Source organism: Myripristis murdjan, chromosome 18 (genome assembly GCF_902150065.1).
Source record: "Myripristis murdjan chromosome 18, fMyrMur1.1, whole genome shotgun sequence".
Lineage (NCBI taxonomy): Eukaryota > Metazoa > Chordata > Actinopteri > Holocentriformes > Holocentridae > Myripristis > Myripristis murdjan.
Genome location: NC_043997.1, coordinates 23,531,316 through 23,557,062, shown reverse-complemented (window position 1 = coordinate 23,557,062; position 25,747 = coordinate 23,531,316). Strand labels below are relative to the sequence as shown.

The following is a 25,747-nucleotide window of genomic DNA, read 5'->3' as shown; positions in this document are numbered from 1 at the left end:
ATACTTTGTAAGGGCAGCTGCAGTACATACTAAAAGTAAAAAGTATAAGTATGCGATTTGGAACGCAGGGTCTGTGTGCTGTGTGTGTGTGTAACTGCTGGTCTGGGGTGAAGCGCTCAGTGCAGACAGACGGCACCCCACGTCTTGACCAATCACGTGCGGCTTTTGCAGAAAAAATAACCAATCGGCTGCTGAAAATAAATAAATAAATAAAAAAAAATAACGGCTTCCAATCAGGAGCCGGCTCCCGTTGTTCACTTCAGAGAGCCGGCTCTAAGAGTCGGTTCGTTCGCGACCGACCCATCACTACTACATGTGTGAGAATAAGGAAGTTTCTTCATGGATGAGCCTCCAGTGGAGAAAATGTGATGTGCTGCCACAGGACAGGAGCCCTGACAATGGGAGAAACATGAGTTTCCCTATACGTGCCTCTCTGATGTAGAAAACTCAGAAGGTGCCCTCTGAGATGCCCTTCCGAGTGAGAAAACACCATGAAGTGCCCTTACAGTGGCAACAAAAAACCATATTGAGCTGGAGCCCTGCATCCTGCTGCAGTGTGGGAACACAGCTCACTGTCTGCAAGCTGTAAAGTTTTACCAGTTACCAAAGACAAATGTTTGTACACTTCAAGAGTTTTTTATAGATAGCTCTATCACATTTTTAGCCTAGATGCTTAGCTAAAGAGCTAGCTAACTTAAGGGGTATCTTGCTCAGCTGAATCTGTGCTAACCTCAATTTGGAAATCAAGCAGAAATGTAAAAATCTTTTCCCTAGGGAATTATTTTAAGGAACTTCTTTTTCACATAATCTAAGAGTGGGTTTAGTGTTGAGCCCCCCTGTGGTTACAGAATGCCAAAGAGAGAGAGAGAAAACTAAAACAGATTCAAAAGGAGCTGAGAAATATGATCAGAGGCAGCTTGTCTTTGGCAGGTTTTTATTTTTGGGTTTTTTAACTGGAATAAAAAAAAAAAAAAAAAAAAAAAAGTGGGCTACTGGTAGTGTTGTGTTGTTTTGCAATACAGTTATAAAATACTGCCGTTCCGGATGAAGATTATTTCATCATACATGATGCATCATAGCTTTTTGCGTGCCGGTGGGACTGCCTGTCGTGCAGCAGATGCTCTTTTTATTTTTTTGACCCTGCCCCTCAAACAGCCTGAGTCTGCCACTAAGTTTCACAGTAAAAAGAGTTAGTGTGAATTGCAGAGGCAAACACACTAATAGGATGATTTTTTTTGAAGAACTAGGAGCAGTAATAACTTGACTGTTTTCCAAAGGGCTGAATGTCTCATGTTGCTATGGGCTGAGAGTCTCAAGTGTGTGAATCCAGCTAAAGATTTCTTCACCAATGTAATTCTATACAGTCAGGTCAATAAGTATTTGGACGGTGACACAATCTTTATAATTTTGCCCTTGTACACCACCAACAGTGGATTTGAAATGGAGTAACCAAGATGTGATTGAAGCACAAACTGTGAGCCTTAATTTTAGGGGATGAACTAAAATATGGCATTAACCGTTTAGGAATTACAGCCAGTTTTCTACATTGTCACCCCATTTCCAGAGGCTCAGAAGTAATTGGACACTTGACTAAAAAGCAGTTTCATGGCCAGGTGTGGCCTTTTCCCTCAGAAAAGTAAAAGTAAAAGGAAAGTAAAGAGAGTAAAAGGTCTGGAGTTCATTCCAAGTGTTTGCATTTGCATTTGGTTGTTGTTTATCAGAACGTTCAACATGTGATCCAAAGAGGTGTCTGTGCAGGTGAAATAATACACTGGTCAGCTTAGCAACACCAAAAGGCCTGGAAGGCCACAGAAGACATCTAAAGTGGATGACCGAAGAAGTCCATTCACAAAGTGTAGGGGAGTCAAAACCACTCTGGATGAAGTAGGTGTATCACTGTCCAAATCTACAGTCAAGAGACGTTTGTGAGAAAATAAATACAGAGGGTAAACAGCAAACCACTGGTGTCACTCAAGAACAGGAAGGCCAGATTAGACTTTACAAAAAACATCTAAAAAAGCCTGCCTGATTCTGGAACAAGGTTCTTTGGACAGATGAAATGAATATGAATTTGTATCAGAATGATGGGAAGAGCAAAGTGTGGAGAATGAAAGGAACAGCTCATGACCCAAAGCAGAGCACATCATCTGTCCAGCATGGTGTTATGGCATGGGCATGTATGGCTGTCAGAGGAACTGGGTCACTTGTGTTTACTGATGATGTGACGGCTGATGGAAGTAGCAGGATGAATTCTGATGTTTCTGATTGATGATTCTGATGGCCATGAAACTGCTTTTTAGTCAAGAGCCTCTGAAAATGGGGTGACAATGTATGAAACTGGCTGTAATTCCTAAAAGGTTGATACTATGGGCTCTAGTTTCGCAGACCGGGTGAGGCGGGGGCACAGCGCAGCTGCGCTTTGCGAACTGGGTGTGGCCAGGTGGATTTTGCAAGTTTGGCACGCCGTGTGCAGTGGTGCAAGTACTCCGCCGTCCTTCCTACCGGAGGAAGGGAGGACAGAAGGCGTGGAGTGGGTTTGACACAGCCGATTCACTTTAAACCAATCAAATGATCCCCTGTCCTTGCCTTTAAAATGCGCTGCACGAAGGCGTAATGAAAGTTTACACAATTGACATGGAGGTCTACTGCCGCAGGTGGAGAGGAGCTGGTTTAGTGGAAGTTTGGCTGACCGGCGCGCAGTGTGCACACATTACCAAAACCTCACGGGCAGGTTTCCGGAATGTCAGGCACATTAACGATGCAGTAAATACCCACAAAAACCACTGTTCAATGCTACTATCTCAATCAGCACATACATATATCTCCATATCAACTGTCCCGTCACAGCTGATGTCAGATCAAAGGAGATTGGCACTACGCCGGCTGCGCTCAGCCTTGCGCTTGCGAGCTCAGATGGCGAGCTTTGGGTACACCTCAGTGAAGCCTTTTGGCACGAAACTGTCACTGCGCCAAGCTGAATCTGTCAGCACCTCCCCCTGCTGCTCCGCCACTCCCATCTCAGCGCACCTCGGCCTGCCAAACTACCAAAGTGTGCGCCCCTCGGGTTGCGCTGCTCGAAACCAGCTCTGCGTGGGGTTCACCTCACTGTGCCAGCCTGCGCCGCGCCGGAAAACTAGAGCCCCTTATCAGCCCCTTAAATTAAAGCTGAAAGTTTGCACTTCAAACCAGGTCTTGATTACTCCATTTCAAATCCACTGTTGGTGGTGTACAAGGACAAAATTATGAATATTGTGTCACCGTCCAAATACTTATGGACCTGACTGTAGATATGGGGGCCCGTTTGTAATTAGTTAATCAAATCAATTGACAGAGCCAAAATCAATTAAGAATGAATAAAGAAGTATGAATTAAAATATCAGTTGGTGCAGGGCTGGCCCGTGGCATAGGCAGTATAGGCAAATGCTAAGGGCGCCATCTGCTGGAGGAGCGCCGCTAGCGGCCAGAGGGACGCCGGCTGTGTGTGCGTTTTATTATAAACGGGTGCTTCCCATCCTTAAATGTGATTGGCTGAGCCGCGTTCCATGCCGTTGTAAAATCAGTGTAACCCACTGGTAGACCGCAGCACAAAATATTCCTGCGTCAGTGTAAACGGACATAGCGTTGCCTAGCAACCAACTACTCTGTGCTCCACTTCCTCGTTTGGTTACATTTGTTTCAAGACTTTTGTTAACAAAATTTCAGACTTTGTAGTGATTTTTGATTTGCTGGGTGGCCTGAGCCTGGATGAGTGGTTGGAGGAGGTGCTTGGTGTCTGTTAAAAGATGCTGAATTCACCACCAGCAACAATGTTTTCGCCGGTGTGGTAAAGAAACTCCGCCGAGAAGGACGTGACAAATCTTCCCACCACCAAGCCAACCGAGGCAGACTGCCAGAAGATGAAGCACTTTGAGGCACAAAGTTCAGACACACCTTGGGGGCTTGTCTGTAAAGTCTGGTTTGACGTGCAGCTTCACATGGGACGCAGGGCGAACGAGGGCAACCGCAAATTAAAGCCCGACCTTCAGCATTCGCCACGACGAAATTACCTAAAATATGTCACCCTGAATGCACAAACAAACACAAAGATGATGCCGAAAAAAACATAGACAGCCCGCGGGGATTCGTATATGAGCAGCCGGGTAACCCACTGTGTCCGGTGGCCTCCCTGGAGAAATAGTCTACCTCTCCCTGCTGCCTCCTGATCCACCTGCCTTTTATCTCCACCCAAAGCGGACACAGTGTGACAGTGCCGATGTATGGTAAATTAACAGTTTACTTTTATTATTATTGTTATTGTTACAACCAATGTTAGGTATACGGCTGCGCTAAAACGCACCTGTCGCGAAACGCACGCCACCGTCCCCGCAAAGAGGAGTCCAAACATAATTGAACACTATTTTAACAGTTGCACTGTTAATGGAAATATCCAATTCAACATTAATGAGCCCAAATAGCCTGATGTGACATGATGATGGCGCTAGATGAAAAAGCAATCTTAGTTGCTTGGCAACCGTTCTGTCCACTCTATCTTGCTTGGTGGAAGAATGAATAATTCTTAGTTTTTCTTGTGTGTTTATTTTATGGGCTATATGTAGGGTAACCGTTTTATAAAAGCAATAAGCCCCTTGAAGCCGTGAGTTAGCCTACATTGATTTTACAACTCCACTGTGCGTCGTGCCTTAGATAAGAACGCCCCTCAGCCGTTGTAAAATCACTGTAACACACGGCTTCTCGGGGCTTATTGCTTAAATAATGTTGCACTTTCTGTTCAATCTGAGTATGTTGTAACAGTGTAACTTGGTTTGTTAAATAAATGGAGAGAGAGAGAGAGACAAAACCTCCGAAGATATATTTCCGTTTACAGTTTTGTGCAGAGAGAGAAATGAAGTCTGCTGAGTTAAGCGTCTTTGTCCAGTTCAGCACTGAGGTGAGGACAGCGACACGATAGCCACTCATGTGCAGACACGTCCATCAAACCTAAGGCCTTCTTGCTGTGAGGTGACAGCACTAACCACTAGGCTGCTGTGCCACCCCATTCATAAAAATTATACAAATAAAAAAATAAAAATATGACAAATACAAAATACTGACAAATCAAAAATTTAATAAATCAGTCTCTTAGTTATAACATTAATATATTGTTTTATCCATTTATCTGTCCATTTGCTCATTTCTTTATTGATGCTTTAATTGAATATTGATTTGTCAGTTGATTTATCTATTGATCAGTTGATTACTGTATGTCACAAATGGCCCCCCATATAATACTGCTGATGTTGCAACACTCATGTAACACTCAGCATATCAGTTCCTCCTTGGACAGCCTCTTCCCCAGTAATCTCACATCTGTAACCAGAAACGGTTAGCAGAGCAGAGGCAGCAGCATCACAGACTCAAAGTTTTACTCAGTGCTTCTTGTGATTTGATCATCCTTACACTCCACAGCTACAAAGCTGCACTGGTGAGTTCATCACTTATTCTTTCTGAGAGGGACATTCGATACAGAAAACATTTTTGCTCAGTGTTTCTGTGAATTTCCTGCATCATGAATATAGTTGGTGATTTGTAAAACGGGGAAAAACACTAAAGCAGTGCACTGAACACTATGTAGTGAGGCAGTGGTTAGTATTGCTACAGTACTGGTTATCAGTAGGTCTCAGTCACAAGTTCAACAAGTTTAACATACTATTATCATGAGCCCTTACAAAAAAAAAAAAAAAAAAAAAAAAAAAACATTCAAAAACACTATATGGCACCATATCAACTAATGTAAAGCTGACAGACAGAAAGTTGTGCAGCCATCAATAATGTTTTTTATGATTACACCTACTATGCATTGTAAAGGCACTCATAAGGAACTGTTGTGCACTCAAAATGCCTTATAAGCATTCTTACAAGAGCACTTACACATAGAGGTTGAAAAAAGCAGAACAGCATCACTTTGAAACTTATGGTGTAATTTTAGTTGAATTAGAAACGGTACGATATGATAAGATACAACTTTATTGTCAGTGGTACTGAAATTGGTTGTACGACACAGCACCTGTATGCAGACATAATCACATAAAGCAATAGAAAGCAACATAGAGCACAAAAAAGTGCCAAGCACATGAAGCACATGAAGCAGACACACATGTACTATACATACAGTTCATAGCAGACACATGCAAATGACTTCTTCAGTCTAACCTTGCTGAAAGCCGGTACTCTATATCTTCTTTGTGATGGCATAAGCTCATATTCCCCATTTAACGGATGTCTACCGTTAGAGGTATTGATTCAGACTTAAATTTAGAATTACTTGTTTTGCTTACATAGGCTTCCTCTAGTTTCCCCTTCCACTTACAAGTAATGTGTGCCCAACAACAAAATTAGAACTATTCAAATTATTTCCAGGAGAACTGGTGCATAATGCTCTGCCAGCAACACTGTATAATGAACCATTTTTTGTTATTCTTTTTTCATTACTCTATAAAGCATTCATTATTGTCAGTGTGTGAGTGGGCTAGCTCTTGCTTTGGCAAGGCTTTTGTTGGGTGTCAGTGTAATGAGGGTCTCAGGAGGTTTCATAACCCAATAAAATCTGCCACATGAAAGACTTCTGATTAACTGTAATTAAAAAGAGTCTCAGTCCTGTCTCTCATCCATATTATTTTGGTTGCGAGACAGGGCTGAGAGTCTGCAGGTTTTCATTCCAACCAAACACTGCACTGGGTGATTTCACTGATCAGTTTCTTGTCTCACCTTTGAGGTGAGGTAATCCATGCAAACACCTGGGGTAGTTTTTGGTTGGAATGAAATGGCATGACACGCTTCCCCAACCCTGCATTACAACATCCATAGTCTGATTTGTCACTTTATTAGTTCAGCATGGGACGATTTTGCTCACCGCTCATAATTATTTATCCACAAAATAATTATGAACAATAATTGATAAATGGTCCCAGCCCTAAAGACTATAAACAGTAATGCAGTTTTAGTAACAGCAAAAAACAAAAGCAATGAATATCAGCCTTCTCATTATTGACTCTCTCTATCACAGGTTGAACCCCAGTCATGGACAACAGTGACGATTTCTATGATTTCTTCAGTGATCTGTTTAACAGCGACTCCACTGACCCACCTTACCTAGTCAGTGAAGTGGTTAAACTCTGTCCCAAGACTAAAGTCAACGAGTTTGGAGCCAAATTCATCCCATTCTTCTACTACACAAGCTTCACCCTAAGTTACCTGGGCAACGGGCTTGTTCTCTTCATCATCCACAAATATGAGAAGCTCAACTCAGTGACAAACATCTTCCTCCTGAATTTGGTGATGTCAAACCTTCTCTTTGCCTCCAGTCTTCCCTTCTTGGCAACATACCATTCGTCTGAGTGGATCTTTGGGATGGTGATGTGTAAGCTGGTCAGCAGTGCCTACTTCATCGGCTTCTACAGTTCCATCCTCTTCCTCACGCTCATGACATTTGACCGGTATCTTGCGGTGGTGCATGCGGTGGCGGCCGCCAAGAGCAGGAAGAAGATCTATGCCATCGGTGCAGCTGTGGCAGTGTGGTGCATCAGTGTTATAGCAAGTGTCAAAGAGCTGGTTCTCCAAAATGTTTGGAAGCATGAAGAGCACGGGCTGATGTGTGACGAGACAGGTTACGACAAGAGCATCATGGACCGCTGGCGCCTGATCAGCTACTACCAACAGTTCCTGCTCTTCTTCCTCCTCCCTCTTTTTCTGGTACTGTATTGCTACAGCAGCATCACCATCCGGATCTTATCCACCCGGATGAAGGAGAAGTGCCGTGCCATCAAGCTCATTTTTGTCATCGTCTTCACCTTCTTCGCTTGCTGGACACCCTACAACGTAGTCATCCTCCTTCGGGCCATTCAAATGTCCAATGGCAAGAAAAATAAATCATGTTCAGAGTCAGAGGCTCTGGACTATGCTCTGTATGTGACACAGAATGTGGCCTACCTGTATTGTTGCATTAGTCCTGTGTTTTACACCTTTGTGGGTAAGAAGTTCCAGAGCCACTTCAGACGATTGCTAGCCAAGAAGATCCCCTGTCTTAAAAGACACATCAGCCTCAGTAGCCAGAGCAGCAGGACCAACTCACAGAGAACACCCCACACTACATATGACTACTAGTGAGACAGAGGAACTGGCCTGGTCTGAAGGCCCATTATTCCAAAACCCCAGTAGTCCGAAAAATATCCCATTGGACCTGAAGCCAATTAGTCTGACTACAAAAATAAAACCCCAATAGTCCAAAAGCCCATTAGTGAACAATGCATCGACTCTATGAATTTGGTTAAGTTTCGGCAGGAGTTTCCTCAGGTTAAGGTCAGGGAAACAGGGCTGGATGTATTTCCACCCCTGTTTCCACCAGATAGTGTATTTTTGGAGCAATAGGCCTTTGAAGCAATGGGCGTCCTGTTGGGTTTTCAGTCCAATGGGATATTTTTCTGACTGTTGGGGTTTTGGAATAAGGGTCTATCGGAGCAATCGCACTGAGAGACAGAACACACGGACCAGATACCAAATCAGGCTTAAGTAGTATTTGTAAATGTTATTTACAATTGATTTTAACCTAGTTAGGTGCTGGATAATAGCAGTTTGTAGAAATTAGATTCTACAAACTGCTACTATCATGCAAGAATATTTCCATGACAAAAAAACAACTATACGCAAAGTCACCTATGTTGTCCTATTTTCACCCCCATATGAAATAAATAGATCTTCCAAGGTTGACCCATCTGCTCCTTCCCTATTGCAAAAAGACAAACTTTAAAATTTAATTACCACAAATTTTGTCATGTTTGCATCTCAAAACACATTCCTTCATTTGTTCCATCACACATTAAAACACAGCCTTGGAGATTTTAAAGAAAATGTTACTGAGTTTGCTTTGGTCACTACTATATGTCCACAGCATCTTCCTAAATTTGAAATTCAAATTTGAAATTCAGATTTGTTGCAGTTTGGCCCACTAAGATATTTTCATCACCAATCTAAGTCTAAGAAAATGGTTCATCAAATAGCCTGCATAGCCTGTGTTAATCATCAAAATTGTCACAGGTGAAATGTGAGATTTGTATTTTTTGCTGTGTGTAAATACACTGATTGGCTCTGAGGCTTATCGTGGACTTGGGCTCCATCAGTTATGCTCCAACTCCCAATTTACTTTGACGCAGGAGCGGAGCGGTAGTGACAATGACGAAGGCGGAGGAGTGAAAAAGCATTTGGACACCAGAGGTTGTCATGTTCTTTCAAACATGCCGAGATGTCTTCCCTTGTTTGTTTTTTTTTGTTTGTTTGTTTGTTTTTAATTTGTGATTATAATTGCAGCAAATTAATATATCTTTAGTGCCTGTTTATGCCTTAAAGCTTAAAGCTCCTGGATGCATTCATCTGTCAGCAATCACTGAAAATCAGACTGAATTTTACTAAATCATTTTTGTTAAGGAACAAAATGGAAGAAAAGTTAATGTTTATGCTTTTATGTTTATGGTGTTTATGTTTTTGGTATAGCTGCTTACTGAACTGAAGATGATCAAATAAAAACACAATGTTAACATTGCAATACCATTTCTTTAAAAAAAAAAAAATCTTAAAAAAAAATAAAAAATAAAAAATAGAATTAAACATGAATTTTTGTTTATGTTATTGTTGTTGTTATTGTTGCAGTTGAATAAAGCCCTGTTTAGGCTACCATATTTGGCCATTTTTTTGGATATATTCTTCCTGATATGTATATATATATATATATATATATATATATATATATATATATATATATATATATATATATATATATATATATATATTTATTTATTTTTTTTTTTTTCAAACTACAGAAGGCCTCAAAATTAATCTACCTGCAAAATTCTGAGTCATTCTCAAGTGTGGTCTAAGAGAGGAAAACTTTTATTTTTGTTTATTTGTGGTGGATCTTCCTCTACCTTCAATGGTGCACGGATCGCTGCGATAGGCGGAAGGATACATGAGTTCAGCGGTTACAGTTCCACCATCTAACTTCTCCTGAAACCATTCCTTCTTTTAGACATGTATTTCAAATACACATGTAACATTGTGTAAATATGACAGCTTCAGAGTCGCTGTAAGGTTTATTTTTCATCTTGATGGAGCTATGCTAATTACTCCTATAAACTTCAAGTCTTTATGCTAAGCTAACAGGAAATGCTACCTGTAGGAACCGAAACAATGGACGTACAGAGTCTCAGTCTGGGTAAGTCTGAAAGAGGACGTTTTGCTTAAAACGTTGGAGCATTTTTTTCTTTTTAAATATCAAGTTATGTAACATCATACGTAACAACATCAATAAGCTATCAATTATATTTCAACAACATAGTGACATATCTGTTGACATTCTGTTGGATGTGTTTGCTGAATTTTGACAAACATGTAGGCCTAGTTGACATTACTGCTGCACGTCAACTGTGTTACTATGAAACCCTCTGGGCATATTTTGCCAAGAGCGTAAACTACTTCACACAGAGGTTGAGTTGTGGTTGAGTGAGGGCTTAGGTCAAATCTGTTTCAGATTTGACCTAAGCCCTCAAGCCCTGGACAGCTCAAGAAAAATTTCAGTCCAGTCCCAGAGCTTTTGGCCATATCTTGCCCTGAACTGTGGTGGGATCTATACTAATACTTAATTTATCTCTTATTAATAGTCAGCCTAACTCTTGTTGATATTTAACTAATGAACATTCTGTTGAATATCTATACAGGACTATCCAACAAATGTGTTTTAGTGATCGTATTCCAAATTTGCATTGGTGCTAATGAATCTGGTTGAATCAACTGGGTCCAGTCAGGTTGACCAGGACAGTGCTGTCACAACTTGGTCAAAGACATGAACCTGGAATTACAAAATAGTCCAAACATTTTGAATTGAACTGATTCTGAATTACGGAAAATCAATTGCTACCTGCACCCATGAGAACCACATCACTATAAACAATGTTAACTGAAGTATCTAATTCCACATTCCACATAATAAAAAATATAGAAACCCAGATTTTTTTCTGTTGAGCTCTGACGCTGACGAGATGACTGTCCTTAAAATGAAAATGCACACTTCCTTTTTCTGATGAAACATCTGGTGCTGCTTCCTGTGCTGTGGTTGGCCAGTTCAGTGCAATCTGCTGGAACAAAAAAAAAAAAAAAAGTGTGATGACACCGTGGAAATCTGCTGAAACAGCACAAAGACAAAGCTGCAAAACTTACTACACACTTTCTTGTTGCAAGTAAAAGAACATAAGGGTATTCTTTCATAAGAATAAATGCTTAATGTCAACCTGTAAAATCCTAGCATCAGTAATACACCGATGACTCTGAACTCTTGTTTGAGATAGACGAAGAAGTGACTTATCAAGAGAAAAAAAACCCAAACAGTTTAAATCACCAAAGCTAAACTGTAAAATTCTTAAATATAATCATATCAGCTTTACGAAGCTGGAATGTGTTGTTTTTGGCAAAGGAACCTTATTTGGTGATGAAACGGAGAAAAGGCTATCTAGGTATAGGAAAACAGAGTTGTCTTTCTGAAGGGAAGTAACATGTCTGACCTCAGCTAGTGGCCAGATGCTGATGCCCACCCTAAACCACACAGACTGCAATCCTTGAAGAGGTCAAAATATGAGGAACGTTGGGCCGTGACATCACGTTGTCTGGACACCAGTTGTTATGTTTGTCACTTCCTTCCCTTACACAAAATAATGCGTTGTAGATGAAGACACTGATCTATTTGAGACGTCCTTCTCAATGTGCCAGAGCCTCTCCAGTGAGCCAGCATGCACAACAGCAGGACCCTGTTCCTGTCAATGGAACAGAGCCTTAATTCATGTTGTTAGTAACACACTGATTTCTTTTTGCACCAGTGCAGCTTCACACAGTTTCATAAAATTGTCTGCTAAATTACAGGACATGATTTCCCAACCCAATCAGTTTCCCAAGTCCCAGCAAAGGCTGTTTTCAACTTTACAAATTTAACAGTGGAATCACAGACTTTTTGATGAAACACAATGAAACACGTTGAAAGGTAAGCCAAGCCTTTTATACTACATTGTCCGGTAGTAAAGCTGCACCGTCAGAGGAGAGCTGCTGGAGGGATACATGGCTGTATAGCTGTACTTAATTAGACTAATGTTATTATTTTAATCAAGAGGCCTTAGGCAATAAAAATGTACTATCACAAGTTTAAATAATAACCAAAGTTATCAAATGCAGCGTTATAAAAACATATTTGAGCATTTAAAATCCATCAAATTCCTTGAGACAGCTGCATACAGATTTTAATTGATGGCCAGTATGAAGTGGGCTAACATTTAACATTTGTAGATGTAAATAAATTATTAAACTGCTTAGACCTAAATTCTTTTAGTCTTTTTCAGTGTTTTCCATAGATGCTAGTGAATTAGCCTACTATACAAATATGACTGAAACAATACAGGTGGTGGTGTGTGGCAGTCAGTGCTGAAATAGTGATAATAATGGGACTGGATTGTGAGAGAAGCACACATAGAAACAGATGTTTAGCCTGCTGTAAGCCTGAGATGCTGCCAGTTGCTCAGAGGGAGCAGAGCGTCATGACGAACAGCCCAGAACGGCTCAGATGAAATGACAGACACAAGAATCAAATCCATGAATATATCAGAACATACAGTCTGAGTGGTATTAGTATTTTAGTGGCACAATTAGTCAGCTCTTTTGGTTGCAAGGTTTAATAGTAATTGTGGATTTTTTTTGTGGGTGTGGGTGTGTGGGTGCCATTTCATGTACATTAGTAAAACCAAAAATACTCGATGGAATATTTTATATGTGCATCCAAATCTGAAAGTCTTTACAAAACGTGTACTAAACTATTTCTTGGAGGCATGAACACTGATTTGATTTTTAGAGTGTTTCGTAACCTTAACCCTGACCTCTTTCTAACCTTAACCATTATGACAAACCTTTCCCCAACTTTAACCAAGTATTTTTATTGGCTAGCAGACTGTGGAGGTATTGCAAGTCATCCTTTTCAGCCTTTTCCATGTATTATTTCTTGTTTTGTGAATATTCCAATATGCCAAATTTGTGAAAGTCAAGATGAATCCTCTGGGTGGAAATTACAAATAGTGTTGATGCGGTCCTTGTAGCCTGTGCAGTGTGCTCCAGCAGCAGAATGTGTCATTAAAGTCCCATGCATTCCTGTCCTGCCCAGTTACACACACACCCAAACATATTACCTGACTGACAAAATACTTTGTTGATTAGGCCAACGGAAAAGCGTTTTTGCAGGTTTTGGCGAAAAGCAAAAGTAAAATTGTCTTGATGGGGGCCCCCTGTGGTGGTCTCCAGGCTGCCTCTCAGTCAGGATGGTGGTCCATGGATCACAATCAGTCAGAAAGCCCTGCTTTAAGGTATTGAGCAGACATGCTTCCTGACACCAAGTCCATTAAAGTGTGTGGTGGTGACATTTTTGTAACCTCATTGCTGTGGTTGTGGGTTGACAAATCGACTGGCTCCAGATGGCCAGCCCACTCTATAGCTCTTCCATATAGAAATACATCATACTGTATATACATTGGGTGTAGTAATGCAGTGATCTCTAGTGGAGGAACCTTTGAAATACATTCTCTCTCATGTTTTAGATCATTTTTTAGTGATACATGTACGTCATTCATCCAAAAATTGGAAATTTTTTGTTTTATAATTATACTTGGTCAGTATTTTGTGAGGAAGTGGTGTTATAAGTGCATGTGGTTTTTCAACAGAAGAACCTAACTAACCTATTTATGATGAGGGGGAAAAAAAAAGATGAGATTAAGATTTTGGTGAGCTCTGCATTTCACCTTCAACTTCCTGTTGTGGGGGAAGAGAGTGACAGCATACTTAGAACGGAGCAAGATCAAAGCCGTGATGATAAAAGGTCAGAGGAAGCAGGAAGAGGCTCTGAAAACCTGACAATGAAACAATAAAAAGCAGACGGCACGATTGTGTCCTTATGGTCACAAGAGCAAATCAAACGAAACAAAGAGTGGCCAGCAGAGCTCAGGTTTGGAGTAAATGACGAAGTGATTTGTGTCGACAGTAGCTGGTCTTCCACAGAGATGGGGGTCCGGCACTTGATCTACTGCCTCCTGCTACTGAGACAAACACACACAGGTGAGTTTACTTCCTCCTGGCATGTTATCGTTGATTTTCTTATTCTAAAAACTTAGTGTTTATGCATCTAAAAAATCTCCAGGCTAATTCTAGTCCTTAGTTAGCGTATACTGATCAAAATGTCTGTCATCCAGACTAGTTTCTGTCCCTTGTGCTGGGATCTGTGGTGGGTATGACTACAGAGGCCCAGCTCAGAATTTAACAGAGGGATACACTACTATTCAGATGATGATGCGCTGAAAACATCAGGCTGTATCGACATGAATATGATTCATGATTGAACCATAAGTCAGGTCGAAACATTTACCAGTTCGGTGTCTGAGTGCGAGAGTGAGCGTAGGCATGCCACGTAGTTGCCATGTCTGCTTATTATAAGCAGCTTTGGGCTTGTTTTTTTTTTTCCAGAGAGTTGCTTGAAAATACAGGTAGTTGTGGGTTGCTTTTTTTGTCCTTTGTCCTTTGGCTTGTTCATAACAAGTCGTTGCTCTTTTTGGGCTTGTTCACACCTGGACAAAAAAAAAAAGAGAAAAAAAGCACAAATAAAGGGTAAAACAGAGATTTTTGAATATATACCCTATTTCATACAAAACTAAACAAAAGTCCTGTCTTTCAGTGCAGGTGTAATGTGTCAACTCTGCTGATAAGGATTTGGTTAATGCCAGTAATCCCCAAAGTAGGTTCAAGTAAAACTAGGAAAGGAAAACTAATATACATTTCCATGCAAGGAGATAAAGGCAAGTAGGGCCTGGCCCCAAGACATGACGCTGTGGTGATGGAAACAGAAAGAGAGCGATGATTTACTCTTTGTTTAAAATTCTGTATAATTTTAAGTGTTTATATGAGACAAAAATATCATTTGGCACCCCTGGCAAGCCAATGGGATTATCAGGTGGGCATGTTGCTCATCAAGGCAAGGCAACATTATTTGTATAGCACAATTCAGACAGAGTCAATTCAAAAGTGAAAGTTCTCTATAGAGTCATGGAAAACAATTAAAAACACAAGTACAAGTGCTAAAAAGACAAGGCATGAGAATTTTATTCAAAAACTTCTCATTGTGCCAGTCAGTTTAATTGAAGTCAATAAAAAAGCTCAGTCGTCAAAATAAGTGAATAAATACATTAAAAAAAAAATTGAAATAAAACGAAGACATGAGACAAAAGGTACTGATAAAAAGATGTAGGATGATGTAGGTGTAGAGGAGCCCATGTAGGAGCAGACCTGAGAACCTGAAGGCTTTTGCTGAGTGGAAGCCAAATGCCAATTCTCCAGATTTTGTCTTTATTCTCTCAGTTTGAATTTTAATGATTAAATTTCATTAAATTAGGTCTCAAGAAGGCTTAACAATGGATCCTGGAATCCTGCAACTACCCAACCCAGGAGAGAGATGTTGCTCTGTGCAGCCTTTCCTCAGTTTTGTGTTATTTAGTGATTCCGTGTGTCAGAAGCGGGTGGCACAGTGGCTTAGAGGTTAGCGCTGTCGCCTCACAGCACGGAGGTGTTAGGTGTGAATCGTGAAGCTGGTCCTCGCTCTGTCAGCTCCATGTTGAATATTTTCCCCCGTGTTTGTGTGGATTTCCTCACACCGTCCACAGATAGGCAGCTCAGGTGAACTGAAGAGTCTAACCTGCCCCTTGTGTGTGTGTGTGTGTGTGTGTGTGTGTGTGTGTGTGTGTGTGTGTGTGTGTGTGTGTGTGTGTTTGTTTGCCCCTGTGTTTGCCCTGTGATGGACTGGCAAGAGCCGAGAAGGAGCCGCCATGGTTCACTTATGGGCTCCTTCCATCACCATTTCTGGAACAAATACGGTCGGCTCACCTGAACATATAAACTTAAAGCTGATTGTATTTTTTTTTTTTTTTTTTATTACCAATTAAAGTATATGATACTTATTTGTTTGAGTGACAAACCATAAATGTGCCATTTATGGTTTGTGTGTGTCATTCTGTAGACTTTATTATTATTAAAAGAAATATTTTTAACGTCTTTCTTTTAGGATGGACAACAGATGAGAATTAGCCTCTTAAACTAACTCTGGCTCATCACAGTTTTTTTTTTTTTTTTTTTTTTTTTTTTTTTTATTGTTGATTATTGTGCACTGTCCCTGATAAGTAAAACAATAACTGAAAGGAAATGATGTAATTTGATGAAGCAGGCCTTTGGTTCTTAAATGGCCATGTTAGAGCAAATTTTGGTGAAAAACTGACTATTCACGTCAGTGTAAGTGTCATGTATGACGGGAGTTGATTTTCTTTTCCCAATAACAATGCACGATATGTATATGACATTAGCTTTTACTGAATTTGTAAAAAGTAAAAAATTATGCCCATATATACATGCATATAATATATCTACATTATTTGTTGCATTTTCATTAAAATGAAAAATTTAAAAAGAAAAAAAGCACGGCTCGTCTACTGTCTGAAGAGTGACAAGAAGCGGCTAGAAAAATTACATTTCCTGTAGAAAATCCGTGGGCTAACTAAGCAGCTGCGAGTGAGCAATAACTTATTTGGTGGAAGAAAGGCATAATAATCAATACAAAGAAAAATAAAGTTTAAAGCTTTAAAACAGGAGCATAAAACTTGACACAGAAAAGTAAAAATGGTGGTGGCGTATCACGAGCTCACCGAGTACATGTGCAGGTTTGAGAAGTCCTGTAGTAAAAGTCCTGCATTCAAAAATTAAAAATACAAACGTATCAGCATTATAAAGTGTGCCAAATTGCAACAGAAAGCGGTATGTTTAATGGTGGACCTCCACCTCGACTCTGACGTTCACTCTCTCTCTCTCTCAGTGTTTACAGGCAAGGCAGAGAGTCAGATTTCAGCGTCTGTCCAGCGCTCAGCCGACAGGTTAACAGTCTCCTGCTCCCTGCTGGGGACCGGGACCGTCACCCAGGTCAACTGGATGATGAACAGAGGAACCCACAGCATCAGACTGGGCACTTACAGTCCCCAGTACGGAGTGTACATCTACCCCCAGTTCAACGACAGTGTGGTGATAGAGGGTGATGCCGCAGAGCGCAGTTCTCAGGTCCACCTGGTGGAGAGCGATGTGGAGGAGGAGGGGGACGGGGAGGTGTGCTGTGTCTTCAACGTGTTTCCCTCAGGAGTGCTGGAGACTTGTACTGTCACCACAACCACAGGTACTGCAACTGATTCAATACTCATACCTATGAACGTCTGCTGGATATTATTTCCCATCTGATCACATATTCCAGTCCGACAGCTCGACACAGTATTCACACCCTGTAGACTGGAGCCACACTGATGCAACACTGTGGCGAGTTGGGTTATTTTCAGAGATGGAAGTAGCCATCTACATTTACTCACTGCACTGTAACTGAGTCGCTTTTTGTGTACTTGTACCTTTATGAGGCAGTCAGTAATTTTACTCTCACTTAATTACAATGTTTACTTGAGTATTGCACTTCACTTTTGCACAATGCCCCTTTAAAAGAATGTAGTTTAAAGTGTGGTCTTTCCTGCTTTTCTAACTGCATGGACAAGATCACACCTAACACTTTTACTGTTTGGAAAAAGGAACTCAGTAAGTTTTACTCTGAGGATTTGGGGTTTAGGTTTAGGAATCAAATTATGAAGCCAGACTACTCAACCCACAGCCCGGGGGCCACATGCAGCCCGTGCGTCATTGTTATGCGGCCTGCCACTGTCATATAATAAAAATATTATTATTCTATCTGCCTCACCGTACATACATTTTGTGCCTGTTTATTTTATAATGTTCCAAGGGAGTGTGATGTGGCCTAATTTCAGTATTACCCAGTATTTTGGGAATGAAGCCTCATTTTGTTGTAACTTGATCATTTCGTCATTAATCATTACAGGACAATCTTTTATTCAGTGCGGTTTGGCCTTGGATGGAAATGTAGCTGTTTTCTGTAGGTTTCAGTAATTTTTACACTAGTCATGTAGCCTGTGGCAAAATTATTGTTTTAACGTCCAAACTAGGACAGACGTTTTGAGGTTGCGGCCCTTGGACACAGCTGAATTTTGCTGAGTGTCCCCTGAGCCATCTTAAGTTGAGTGGCCCTGTTATAAAAGTTGAGGCTACACTGATAACAAGAGTCTTTTCTTGATTTTGGCAACTCTTGGTGATTAGCAGTCATATCTTTGATGTTTTTCACTCATTTTATTTATGTATCTTACACCTTGTTATGTATCCTGAACCATACATTGCATCACTTTATGAGCAGCAGAGCTTTTGCAATAATGTTTGATGAACTGGCTATAGGTCGTATGTGAGGAGAAAAAAAGAATGTATATTTACATGAAAAGGTTTCAGATTATTAGTGTAGGCATGAAGTGGTTCATGGTTTAGGTTTAGAAATTGAAACTAGATGGTACCACAAATAGTGCACGTGTGTGTGTGTGTGTGTGTGTGTGTGTATTTCACCTCAGCAGAAAACCAGGAGGCAGACGCCTTTAATGACGCACAAATAGAGTTAACAGGGGGAAGAACTCTTGTCCAGTGGTGTATTCTGGTGGGAGGCTGCACTGTGTTTCTCATCTCCATCATCACCTGTCTCTACTACTGCTGGAGGTTCTGCTGCAGATTCTGCTGCAAGAGGTAATGCAGCTCTTTCAGATGGATTTTATTACTGCATGCCAGATTAGCTCTGTTTTATTATTTACATACTCTTACCTATAATAACATGCCAACTGGAAGCCCAGTGCATGTATTGTCACATACCTGCCTTAGTTACATACTCAACCTTAACCAAGTGTTTTTTATGCCTAAATCTAATCTTACTACTCTTGGTGGTGGACTGTACAACCCTGAAATGCAAGTACATATGCATCCACACATCCTTTAAAGTGAAATAACACAACTGGAAATAATTTGATTAACTTGTGTCTGTTTCCAGGAGGAAAGTGTACCAGGTTCACACCTGCCACTCTGACAGTGGTGCTGAAGCTGAGGTGAGATAAGGTCAACTTCAGTGTCTCTAAGGGGAAAGTGCTCTAGTCTAGAGGACTAAACAGAGATGACATGCAGGACATAGCAATACAGACACACAGGGCAATACAGACTACACCAAAACCAAAATGGCAAAGGCAATCTAAAGTGCCATTGTTGTGCAGTGCAGGACCACAGTCCATCCTGGTTTAGGCACTAAAATCACCAAGTGGTTTTAGTGCCTAAACCTAACCATGACATGCTGGCATGAAAAACAGAAATAAAAAACTCTGGTCTCTGGCTCTTCCTGATGGTAAGAAGTGTTACTCGTCATGCAGGATGTGTGCAGAAACAGGCCTAGTTGGACAACAGACTGCTCATATGTGGCTTGCAGGGCACAGCACTCGCAGACCCGTCTCATGTTCATGGCCACATCAACCAAGTGTTTGACCCTGACTATAAAATGTTCAAACTGACAAAGCAGGTGCATATCACATACCTGGGAACAGTTTCAATAACACATTAATAAAAGAGAAGTATGATTTCTTGCCCTACACCAAACGTCTCAGCCCACAGAGAAGTGCTTTCTCTGTTGGACTCTAGATGAGCATTTTTAAAAATTATTAATTCCTGAAAAGCTATTTGATTCACATCTCAAATATCATCTGAATGTTGATTTGTCTTTATGCTGATGAACAGATTTATTATACATGATTCTAGTATCCCCAGGTTACATGTACACTCCAGTGAGTGCATGCAAAACAAAAAAAAACAAAAAACAAAAACATTCAAAACAAAAAAAGGAAAACAAAACTCTTCTATTCACTGTATGTATTTCCTCTGTGCACTGCCTATTGGCCCCTTACTCACATTGCTAAATGAAATGAAATGCAATAGTAACATTGTAAAAATTGCATACACACAAAGTAGCTTTTCTTGAACTAAGAAAAAATGCTTCTTTTAACATTGTGTTTTTCAAATGAAACAGTCGGGTTTGTACAGTTTCCATGGGTCCAGGTGTCATAAGGCAAACATTAATTTAAAACATTATTACTAGAGCATATAATAAATGTCAATGTCAACAAAAATATTACTCTCAGTTATTTCTCAGGTATGTAAAATGCTGGGCTTTGCCAACTAATTTTCTTATGATAAATAACATTGAATATAGACATCACAGGCCTTAACAGTGGTGCTCTGAACAGGGTCCTCTGGGTGTTCTTCTGAAAACAAGAAGCTCTGTCTAGGAAATTCATCAGTAGCATCATTTCAGTACTTTAACATCAGAAGACATTTTTCCCTCCATCAGAAAACTGCACCAAAGCCCTTAACATTTGAGTATGGATATTAGGATATCGGTGCATGGGAGCTGGATTTGTATCTAATTCCAACAATGCAGAGATGGAGATCTGAGGTTTCTGCAAGGAATTTATTATGTAATGATGCAGCCATAATAATGGTGTTTTGGGTTTGAATATTTCACTCAGTATAGTGTCATATAATCAGTATCTTTCTTTTTTTTATTATTTATTTTATTTTATTTTATTTTATTTAAACCTTTATTTTACCAGGCAAAAAAATTGCTTCAGATAAAAAAATCTCTTTTACGAGTAAGGTCTGGCCAGCTTATAACTTCGATGAGGAAGGAGCACATACAGAATATGCATACCACACTGTGTGACCTCAATTCTGCAGTGGGGCTTGAGTGTGCGTCCGTGTGTCAGGAGTCCTAACGCTACAAGCCCGCCCTTTCAAGCCTGACCAATGTGGCTACCCACCTGATATGACACACCAGCCAACAAAACAAACAATGCTTACATATGGACAAAACAGACCACAGCAGTCGTTTTGACATGACACAGCAGGGTAATCACTGGTGTTACGAGTGACATGTTTCCAGGTAGTCAGCATAAACACCGGCAGGACCCCGGCTCTGTTCGACCTGAGTGGAGCAGAACCTTCATTAATGTCATTAGTAAGATCAGTGTTTACCTGCTGTTTCATGTCAAAATAGCTGCTGGGAAAAACATCGATTTAGTCACTGACTCATTGTCCTTGTAATAAAATAGAAATAAAAGTATTAAAGTATAGAGAGAAAGGCAAATGCCCGAACCCATGATTTCAGGTTGCCTGACCTAAAGACATAACTTGACATAACAAGAAATGTTTTTTTTTCTTTCTTTTCTTTTCTTTTTTTTTTACAGTGCAATGTATTTGTACTCCACTACCAGCTTCCTTTTTTCTAGTGATGTTGCTTTGATCCAGCCAGGTTTTGTTTCTCTAAAATCAAGGACTCCGCAGAGCTCTTGCACTTGCCCTCACTTATCCCTGTGAAGTGCTGACTGCGAGCTGGCTCTTCACACACTCTCAGTTTGGAGGGTCGGCTCTCCTTACTGTGTCTTTAGACTGCACTCACCCCAACTCCAGTTTTACCTCCACACATCTGAGATCCTCTGGAAGGAAAACTCACAGTGCTGCATGTAGTATAACATCAAAGCCAGTTCAAGTTTATTTGGAGCTGAAAATCATGAGGCAAACATTTAATCATCATCCACAAACATGTGAATGACAACAGAAATAATGACCTGTGATTATGTGCCTGTGACAGAAGCAGGCAAATGTGTTGCCATCATTGCTCAAACTTCATGTGATCTAGCTAATGCGTGGGAAAGCATTTGGGAAGCAACTCAAACTGACCCTTTGACCTGATGTCATCACTGACCTTATGTTTAAATATGCCATTTTAATCATTTGGTGCCTAAACCTATAAATAAATATAGTGTTCTTGTCATTTTTTTTGAAATTTTCAGGTAATTTTTGCAATTTTTTTTAGGAAATTTCTTACTTTTTTTTCTTACAAATTAGTTGAACTACATTTATTTATTTATTTATTTATCCACCAATGATTGTTTGTTAATCTCCTTTTTATCCATATTTCTGAAAAAAGTCAAGTAAATTTGCTCAGGTTTCACGTTTAAATTCAATTTACCATAAGTTTTTCTGATTACTTTAACATCACACTTTAATCTCACCACTTTGAATCTACTTTGTCAGTGTTCAAGTACATCGGAACAATTGAATGCTCAACAAAACAGAAAATATCGTTTCATATCAGCAAAACTGTAGGATTGCGATCTCTCGGCTTGCACGTCACTTTCTCAGTTGGAAACTGTGAAAGCTGTGAAAGCTGTGAAGCAGCGATGATGTCAAGCCTCGAGAGGAGTTCAGCATCAGATGAGAGTCAGAAGGAAAACATGTCACACAGCACGTGCATTTCAGCAGAGCTCTTTTTGCATTTTTTTTTTTTTTTTTACTCTTTTTGCCAGATACATGCATCTGGTTTGTCAGCGAGCTGTAAATACACAGAATTGTTTCTTGCACAATAAGTTTGTGTGACAAGAAAGACAAAGAGCTTTTAACACAATTTCATGCCATACAGCCCTCTAACCAACACAGAACATGTTACAGCTGAGGCACTGACATCCTGGTTTCCTGTTGGCCTGTGGTCTCGAGGTTTTAGCCCTCACTCTGCATTTTCTCACATCTACACGGTGCGAGACAAATTAGAGAGCAACTTTTGACAACAACCACTGAGTTTTGGTGGTCATATGCTCTAAATTCATTGTTGGGAAAGCTTGAGTGCTAAATACCTTCTTTTTACAAAAAGGTCTACCAAGACTTGAAACAATTGGAGTCTCTTCTTGTGACATTAAGGAAGTAGAAATAGAAAGTAGTGTACATACACACAGTATACAGTAAATAAGCTGCTTTATCTTAATGATATTTTATGATTTTTATATTTTGCCTGCCTTTCACTCAAATATCCTTTAAACCCAGTATGAGTGTGCCAACAAATAATCATGAATATTGTTAAAAATACTCAGGAAATTACCTACTGACTTTTTAGCTCCTTCTAATATCATGAAGTGATTAACAGCAGATGGAAATTTGCTGATAAGATCTACATTCGTCTCAGCTTGCTAAGGTTTTACTTTTAGAATGAGGTGAAATCATGCACAGGGTTTCGCGCTGTGGTTTGGCATTTACTGTAAGCTATCAGCACATTTTCTCACATAGTGAAAGACAAACACAGAAGGAAATGCCAGCCTGTTATTCTGATGTCCTGTCAGCAAAAATGCACTAATCTTTGCACAAGCCTAGGGTGAAAAAAGTAAATAACAACATGTAAATGGAAGGTACTGAACATCAAAATACGATACTGTAACAGAGTGAAAGTGTGCAGCACAGAGGGCCTGAGACTGGATTTTTCTTTCATGTTACAGACAATGCACATGAATATATCACAGATTATGTCTCCTTTCATTCAGGAAAACACACAAGCGTCCTCTCAGAATCAGCCCCCACCTGCAGCAGAGCCAAACCAGCCTCAGCCTCAAGCGAAGGGCTTTGACCCCTCCAGGCTGTACGCTAAGATCAAGTTTGATCTGCTCTATGGCAGGATATGGAAGGCCTACCAGGGCAGCAGCAGGGCCTGGGCTCCTGCACCACCACAACAGGAAACCCCCCAGAAGGTACTTCTTCAGCGCTTGCCCATTTCTATGTTTGCCTCTAAACTTGAGCTTTTGTCTCTCTGCTGAGGTCTGTGTGAAACAAATACCGCAGAACACTGCATTCACACACAAGTATGTAAGTTTAATTGCTATGTCTCACAGCGCTCACTATCACAGGTGTGAGACAGAGACTACGAGTTGTTTTGCCTACAGAACTTGAATGGAGAGGAGAGGTCATTGCTCTGTTTGCTTTGATCATTTGGCTGATACAGAATAAAAATGCAATGATACCTGTTTTCCATGGTAACAAGTCAATAATGCCGTAAAGGGTGAAGGGTGTCCCACTGGTCCACTGTGCAGACATGTTGAATTGCATACATTTGAATCTGTGTGTCCTGTGGTGTCACACTAATTGCTGAGCTTAACATTCGCAAGATTCTGCCTCTTCTATTAACTCCACCAGGTTAGTATCAGCAAACTAGCAAAGCTACATGGTCAGCATCATCAAACAGTCTACTGTAGCTTTTTTCTGAATGTATCTCCTTAAATGCTACAAACTGTGAAGTGAAGTGAAGACGAAAAGAGCTTGTTACCTTTAAACAGCAAGCGGACACCGGCTGAAAGGCTAGACGTCTTTGCACACCTTCTCATAAAAATGGCCGTCAACCATCCTGGTGCCAAAACTTCAAATTTCTGTTAATGTCTTCCCGAAGCAAGCAGTCGCAAGTTATGCAGAGGTACATCTTTAGTACCTTTGCATAACTTGCAAAATGGTTTGTTGTGATGTAAAATGTGGGTATATTGCAGTAAACATGCCAAACACCCACTGCCCCCTAAGCAGTTTTAAATATTTATTAAGGAAGCTTGACAGGAATACCTAAGCAGGAATCAGCTCATCATTGTACCTGTCATCCTGACCAGGTGTACTCTCTCCTTGGTGAACACGGTCCTGCCCAGTTCATGGAGACGCCTGTGGATTCTTGCTCCATGACACCCCAGCCTGATCCTTCCTCACAGTTTGCTCATGATGCTGATCTCCCACAAGGACTTTCCAGCCCTGTTCAGTCCTTCCCCAACCTCCATCACAGCCCTGAGCAAACTGCATCCCAGCCGGAGCGTCTGACCCTCCCATTCAAGCCAGAGTTTGAGCAGGACTCGAATCCAGACTCGATATCAGAGTCTGACCCTGCACAGAAGACCTAAAGGCAGCAGCACCTTGGCTTGAATCCCCATGCGGCACGACAAAGGATACTTTACTAACAGTTGTTGTCATACTTGAGCTCATTCACTCACATTCAGTTCCAAAACACACAGAAAACAGCTCCCAAGACTTCAGGGTTGGTAACCTGTCCCTGTGAATGATCTCATTTTGCAAACCTGCATCAGAATGCTATATCAGGCTATGAACTGACATGAGTTTCGAAATGAGTTAATTTCACACTTTCATATCAGTGTGCACATTCAGGAAACACCACACCACAAGGTCCAAGACAAAAAAGAGGATGCTTTACTTTCATTTTTTTGCTTTTCTGATTTCCTCTGCAAATTAAAACCAAATGTAACGTGGTCTTGTTCTGGAGATGCATTGATACCAGCAATTCCCCTGGTGTAATAGAGGTTAATAAGCACCATGGCCATGGTCTCATTTGTTTATCGTGATGATATTTTGATGGATAAAAGCACTGTAAGTAGCATCTTTAATGTGTAGCAAAAATATACTGAACTTTGATTATTTTAATCAATCCTAGTGGCATTCTTGCTGTTGCTTTTACAATTAAAACATATGGGCAAGCTCATGATGCCTCGGTCCTTTATGGTGTTATAGAAATATATGTAGAAAATAGAAAATTATCAGAACTACTTTGCAGAAGTGAAAATCATTGCAGTTCCCTCCATATGCCACTAGATGGTGACTTAGATCTCTGTTAGCTCATGTAGCAAAAGGAAAGCCATGTGCCACATACCCCTGTTTACCAGACCTGCGGACCTGCTCTATGACACCCATCTGGACAACACTGACTTATAGAGAATATTTACCATAAATGTTATAATTAGAATAAATTTACAGCTATTACACAAGTGTCTCTTCAGGCTTGGGTATAATTGGGTAATGCTTATGTGTTAAAGTTCCAACGAAATGATGTAAACTTAGG

General features: G+C 40.5%; 2 protein-coding genes across 5 annotated transcripts; both read left to right on the top strand.

Annotated features, from left to right (window-relative positions):
* The first annotated feature begins 467 nt into the window (after nucleotides 1–467).
* On the top strand, nucleotides 468–9,534 carry LOC115376532 (C-C chemokine receptor type 3-like). Its single transcript, XM_030076185.1, has 4 exons — nucleotides 468–478; nucleotides 3,952–3,955; nucleotides 5,370–5,461; nucleotides 7,043–9,534. The coding sequence occupies exon 4, from the start codon at nucleotides 7,057–7,059 to the stop codon at nucleotides 8,137–8,139; it is 1,083 nt and encodes a 360-aa protein (XP_029932045.1). The 5' UTR covers nucleotides 468–478; nucleotides 3,952–3,955; nucleotides 5,370–5,461; nucleotides 7,043–7,056; the 3' UTR covers nucleotides 8,140–9,534.
* A 647-nt stretch (nucleotides 9,535–10,181) lies between these two features.
* On the top strand, nucleotides 10,182–25,390 carry LOC115377120 (uncharacterized). Of its 4 annotated transcripts, XM_030077025.1 has the most exons (8): nucleotides 10,182–10,240; nucleotides 11,938–12,055; nucleotides 14,090–14,163; nucleotides 16,958–17,308; nucleotides 18,585–18,753; nucleotides 19,052–19,106; nucleotides 23,412–23,615; nucleotides 24,516–25,390. In XM_030077025.1, the coding sequence occupies exons 2-8, from the start codon at nucleotides 12,039–12,041 to the stop codon at nucleotides 24,795–24,797; spliced, it is 1,152 nt and encodes a 383-aa protein (XP_029932885.1). In that variant the 5' UTR covers nucleotides 10,182–10,240; nucleotides 11,938–12,038; the 3' UTR covers nucleotides 24,798–25,390. The 4 variants fall into 4 exon arrangements, with proteins under 4 accessions (XP_029932885.1, XP_029932887.1, XP_029932883.1 ...); XM_030077027.1 differs by lacking the exon at nucleotides 10,182–10,240 and having other exon boundaries at nucleotides 11,852–12,055; nucleotides 14,093–14,163; XM_030077023.1 differs by lacking the exon at nucleotides 10,182–10,240 and having other exon boundaries at nucleotides 11,852–12,055.
* The last annotated feature ends 357 nt before the right edge of the window (nucleotides 25,391–25,747 follow it).

What these genes read in the sequence shown, in the direction of transcription:
- LOC115376532 (XM_030076185.1), top strand. Translation starts at nt 7,057, where the DNA reads ATGGACAACAGTGACGATTTCTATGATTTCTTCAGTGATCTGTTTAAC.
- LOC115377120 (XM_030077025.1), top strand. An exon ending in TGCAGATTCTGCTGCAAGAG is followed by an intron (nt 18,754 to 19,051) that starts GTAATGCAGCTC and finishes GTCTGTTTCCAG; the next exon opens with GAGGAAAGTGTACCAGGTTC. An exon ending in AACAGGAAACCCCCCAGAAG is followed by an intron (nt 23,616 to 24,515) that starts GTACTTCTTCAG and finishes CATCCTGACCAG; the next exon opens with GTGTACTCTCTCCTTGGTGA.